Source organism: Rosa chinensis, chromosome 5 (assembly GCF_002994745.2).
Source record: "Rosa chinensis cultivar Old Blush chromosome 5, RchiOBHm-V2, whole genome shotgun sequence".
In the NCBI taxonomy this organism is placed as follows: Eukaryota; Viridiplantae; Streptophyta; class Magnoliopsida; order Rosales; family Rosaceae; genus Rosa; species Rosa chinensis.
Genome location: NC_037092.1, coordinates 5,897,467 through 5,902,278, shown reverse-complemented (window position 1 = coordinate 5,902,278; position 4,812 = coordinate 5,897,467). Strand labels below are relative to the sequence as shown.

The window sequence follows — 4,812 nt, the reverse complement described above, 5'->3', positions numbered from 1 at the left end:
TTGGTATTCATACTTTTGAAAAAAAAAAAATTAAATCAAGAATATGAAGTATTCGAGCTTCAAATATACTCGCAAATTTGTAACCAAAAAAATATACTTACAAACTTTTAAAAAATTGGTCAAAGAAAGTTCAACCAAAAGAACACCCTATTTTAATTCTTCTCTAACAAAAAAGTTGAATACAAAACCTTGAATCTTTTTTCTTCTCCAAAATAGAATTTAAATTTTAATAATTTTAAGATTACATAGGTAAAATCTTTTCTTCCTATCAAATATAGCATTTGATTGTCAATTTTTCTTTCTCCAAGAAGGAAAGCTTTCATTGAAGTTAGATTGCATTTACAAACACCAGGTACTATCCAATTTTTTTACTCATTATCCACTCAACAATCTTATACAACTAAAATCAGTATTTAATTCAGACTGTCCGAATGAGGAAATGAAAAAAAAAAAAACAAATTACGAGATCATTGTAAGAAAGAGATTCATAATTCATATTGTCACAAAAAAAGAAAAAAGGAAAAAGAAGAAAAAGAATTATATCTGTTATAAAAATCCAAGTAAATATTATTAAGTATTAAAGTATTTACGTACGACTCTATATTTGTAAAAAAGTGGCCAACGGAGAAGACATATCGCGGTTGCCCGTATGTGGAGTGCCCCAACGGAGATCACTGAAAAACCACACCTCACTTCTCAACGACTCGTCGTCTTCTCAATCCTAGCCAGCCGTTCGCCGCCGCTACAATAATGTCTGCCTCCGACGACGCCCAATTTCCGGCGCTCGCGCAGCTCTCCGACGACGACGACGACGACGAAGACCCCGAAGAACTCGAACAAGTAGACCAAGAACTGGAAGAAGAGAGGGATGAAGTTGACATGGATATCTCAAATTCACCAATTCAAGCTCATCATAGAGGTTGTTGCTTTGTTCTTAATCTACAATTGATGAATTGAAATTCAATTTTGAAGTTGTGAGAATTTCTGTACTGTTTTTGATTCGGATTTCTGGTGTTGATTTTACCATAGGAGTTTGTGGTTTAGGTGAATTGGAAATTGTTTAGGTGAGGTAGGTAGATAGGGTTTAGTGCAATTGGAAATTGAAGTACCTGTGTAGTGTGTATTATGTACTTGGATGAGTTTCAGATGATGAATCAATATTTACATGAGACTAGGAAATGTCGGTTTTCGAGTTTTGAATTTTCAGTTTGATCGTTTCCATTTTGCTATTTGTAGAGTGTTCTACTTGATATCTCTGCCAGGATGATACAGGTGGTTATTTCAAAATTGAGCTTATGGTTAACATATTGTTTATCAATAAATATGAGTCTACTAACTCTGTCATCAACCTATTTCTGTTAAAGATGACTGCTTTTTTCCAGGCATTCCTTGATTAAAGTTTTTCTTCTGTCTAGATGATAGACGAGAAGATATTAAGTTTGAGGGTATTAGCGGGCACTCGGGACCAGGCTCTTCTACTTGGGGGAAATCTGAAGCAAGGCCACCGTCTAACACAATTGATATGGAAGAAAGTACGAGTAATTCCAATTTTTCTGGTACTTCAAATGAGCCATTACGCTTGAAGTCCCAGAAAACTTTTGCTGGTGCTGGAGAATGTAGAAGCCAAGAATTTGCTGAAAATGATGCTAGGATTCTTTCTGGAAAGAAAACCTCTACACACCATACTGAATCACATGCTAATGTCAAGAATGTTATCAATTCAGAGGATGAGATGAAACAAGTGGTACAGTCTACGAATGATAGAAAGAAAATGGAATCAAGGTGAGATTATATCCTGGCCAAATACGCTTTGAATTTTTTCTTATCGTAGATCCAGGGACAGTACCTTTACATTTACTTATCATATAGGTAAAATTGCTGGCATAACATCCATAGGTTTTTTTTTTTTGGTCAGTTAGATGTTTACTCTTCTCATCAGAATTTATGCCAAATCCTACTAACTGTTAGGTTCTCCAGATCAGCTGCTTCTGAGATAGGGACACATATAACATCTCCTCTTGCTGAGACTAATGATCCAAACAAACGCCCAGCAATTGTCTGCGACTTTTACGCAAAAGGTTGGTGCATTAGAGGTACTTCATGTAGGTTTATCCATACAAAAGATAGTCCAAAGAATAGTCATCCACAACCTGAGGGAGATGTTGCTGCTGCAAGTTGCAGTAGAGAAGTCAAGGTTGATGAAGGTATAATGTTTTTTCTTGGGATGATTTCAAATAAGTACGCTACCATCATTTTCCTATTGAAAACTTTATTCTCTAACAGGTCCAAGAGGCATTCATGAGAGATCAAGATTGCCTGGTTTTCATGACCCACTGGCTTCTTCTAGTGGAAATGGTTTTCCATTTTCCTCACATCTAGGAATCCCAAGACACCATCAGTTTCAATCAGTTCAACGTGAGGAATCAAATGTGGGTGATTCCGCTGATGTCCAGAAATTGCATTTACCCAAAGATGATCTAGCATTTCCTACCTCCTATAAGGATGTAGGAAAGGATGGTTTTAACAATTCACCTAATAAAAAAGGTAATTTTTTGTTTACAGACTGTTTTGTTCTGAGCATGTATTTTCTATTTCTTTCCCTTTTTAAATGGATCTATTGCATCATCAGGCAGGTACTCTATAGGAAATACCTCTTCTCATTCAAGCAGTATGGAGGATTTGGCTGGAGTTTGGAGACAACGTGTGCACAGTGATCATACTTCACCACTTGTGAGCCATTCCTTGAATAGCTCAAATACTCTTATAGCTACTGGCTTGTTCCCAAGTAGCCGTATTTCAACTTGGAATGGATTTTCATTGCCCGCAAGTTATTCCAGTTTAGATGCAAATCCTCTGGGTTCTAAAAAGCTCTTAGACAGCAATAGGGATTATCATGCTTATACTAGATCATCTGCCTTTCTGAAAAGCTCTTCTCCCTTCACTAGTTCTGAACTGAACAACTTTCCCCCAATCAGCATTTCACAGCACTCTGCTGAACTTAAAACAAAAATTTCTTCAAACAATTGGGAGCCATCGGTACCCTTCCGGCCATCTTTTATTCTTCCTTCTGATTTTCTATCATTTTCAGCAAAGCAGTATGACCCTCTTCGCGGTAGCATTGAGTTACCCAAGTTAGCTAACAACTCCTTTGAAGCTTTCTACTCTGAAGGGGCAACTGTTGGGAATAGACTGCATCAGAAAGTACTTCCTGAAACTGTCAGTGGGACTCTTCCCCCAGCTTGCGATGCTGATACAAACTCTATGTCTTCTCATAATACATATAATGAGAAGGTATTAGATAACAGCTGCTATACACGTGACCCTAATTCACCTGTAACTGAAGCAGAGACAGTGGGGACTTCTGTTGTCTACCAAAATGGAACCTTGACTAAGGACGAGAATCCCCTGGGCCACTCTCAAGTCAAAGGTAGTACAAATCCAAACAAAATCAGTATCTATGGTGATTCTAGACAAAAAAGTGATGGTTCTAGTCAACAAAGGGATATAAAAGTAGATAGATTTAGAGAAAACAATGAAGCGGAAGTTGAACATTTAACAGATGGGGATGTACAACAAGAGTCAAAAGAAATGAGGCAATTCCGGGCTGCTCTTATAGAATTAGTGAAAGAGTTGTTAAAACCAAAATGGCGTGAAGGTAGTCTCAGCAAGGATGCACACAACAAGATAGTTAAGAAAGCAGTAGACAAGATTCTCAGTGCTTTTCAGCCCCAACAAATCCCACCTACCATAGAAGCAGTTACGCAATATCTGTCTGCTTGCCGTCCAAAAATCTCAAAGCTTGTTGAGGTTAGCAATTTTTTTTATCTGCGCGAGAATGTAAGGATGCAGATCTCATGTTCTTGATGTAATCCTTTTCTGGAATCTGACAATTACTTCTTTCATTTGCAGGGATATATTGAGAGATATGGCAAGTCTTGAGATGTTAGGCCAAGTGCGTTTTCTTTTGCACAGTTTCATACTCATTTTACTAACTGGAGATCATGGACAGTTTGTTGGAGATCCTTTTTTTTTTTCTCTCTGGAATATAAGTAGAACTGAGTTACTGTGGAAAAGTTGTTAGTTTTCTTAGAAGATGTATTGCTAATAGATTAGTTCTGTTACTTTTCATTTCATCTATCCTGTGGTAAGATGTAGTCCTAAGTAGTTGTGTGGTGTAAACAGTTATTTATTATTTCCTTTTTATGCAAGGAAGATACCCTTAGGAATTGAAATTTGGTCTAATAAAATTTAGTGAAATGCTCGAGTGCTGTGTTTTAGTTTATCGAGACTAGTCTTAAGTTATTTCATTGCTTCAATTCTTTGCGGCTGTGGGGTGACAATGTTAAAGAAATGTTTTGGTGTGGGTGAAATTGATATACTGCTATGGGGCTTCTGCTATTTTATTTTGAGATCATTGCAGTATAAATGACGGTTTCCACTTCAGCCTTCCTTGGGATAACACAGATGTGACTGATCAGTTTGTTGGCATTTAGGATATAATTTGCATTTACTGTTTTACCGACTAAGAATTGGCTGAGTCTGGAATTCTTTTATTATAATAAGAAACAAAAAGAATAGTAACCAAAAAAAAAAAAAAACTGGTTCTGATGTTGACTGAAATTGCTGGTAGGGTATTTTTCAAGTTTACTTCCCTTATTGTTTTTTTTCTGGTCATACGATCTATAATTGGGGGTTTTCAGATTCTTTGTTCAATAATAAGATTCATCATTCATCATGTGAATATAGTTGTGGATTGAGTTAGATTCTCATTTTTCTAAGACATGCTGCTAGTTCATGTTCCTGTTAATTTTA

At 36.6% G+C, this 4,812-nt stretch overlaps 1 protein-coding gene across 3 annotated transcripts; it reads left to right on the top strand.

Moving 5' to 3' along the window:
* Positions 1-610: 610 nt before the first annotated feature.
* Positions 611-4,443, top strand: LOC112166267 (protein FRIGIDA-ESSENTIAL 1). 3 transcript variants are annotated; one of them, XM_024303063.2, is made up of 6 exons: positions 611-919; positions 1,416-1,782; positions 1,978-2,204; positions 2,284-2,544; positions 2,630-3,807; positions 3,910-4,443. In XM_024303063.2, the coding sequence occupies exons 1-6, from the start codon at positions 751-753 to the stop codon at positions 3,937-3,939; spliced, it is 2,232 nt and encodes a 743-aa protein (XP_024158831.1). In that variant the 5' UTR covers positions 611-750; the 3' UTR covers positions 3,940-4,443. The 3 variants fall into 3 exon arrangements, with proteins under 3 accessions (XP_024158831.1, XP_024158830.1, XP_024158832.1); XM_024303062.2 differs by having other exon boundaries at positions 1,969-2,204; XM_024303064.2 differs by having other exon boundaries at positions 784-919; positions 1,383-1,782; positions 1,969-2,204.
* Positions 4,444-4,812: the final 369 nt, after the last annotated feature.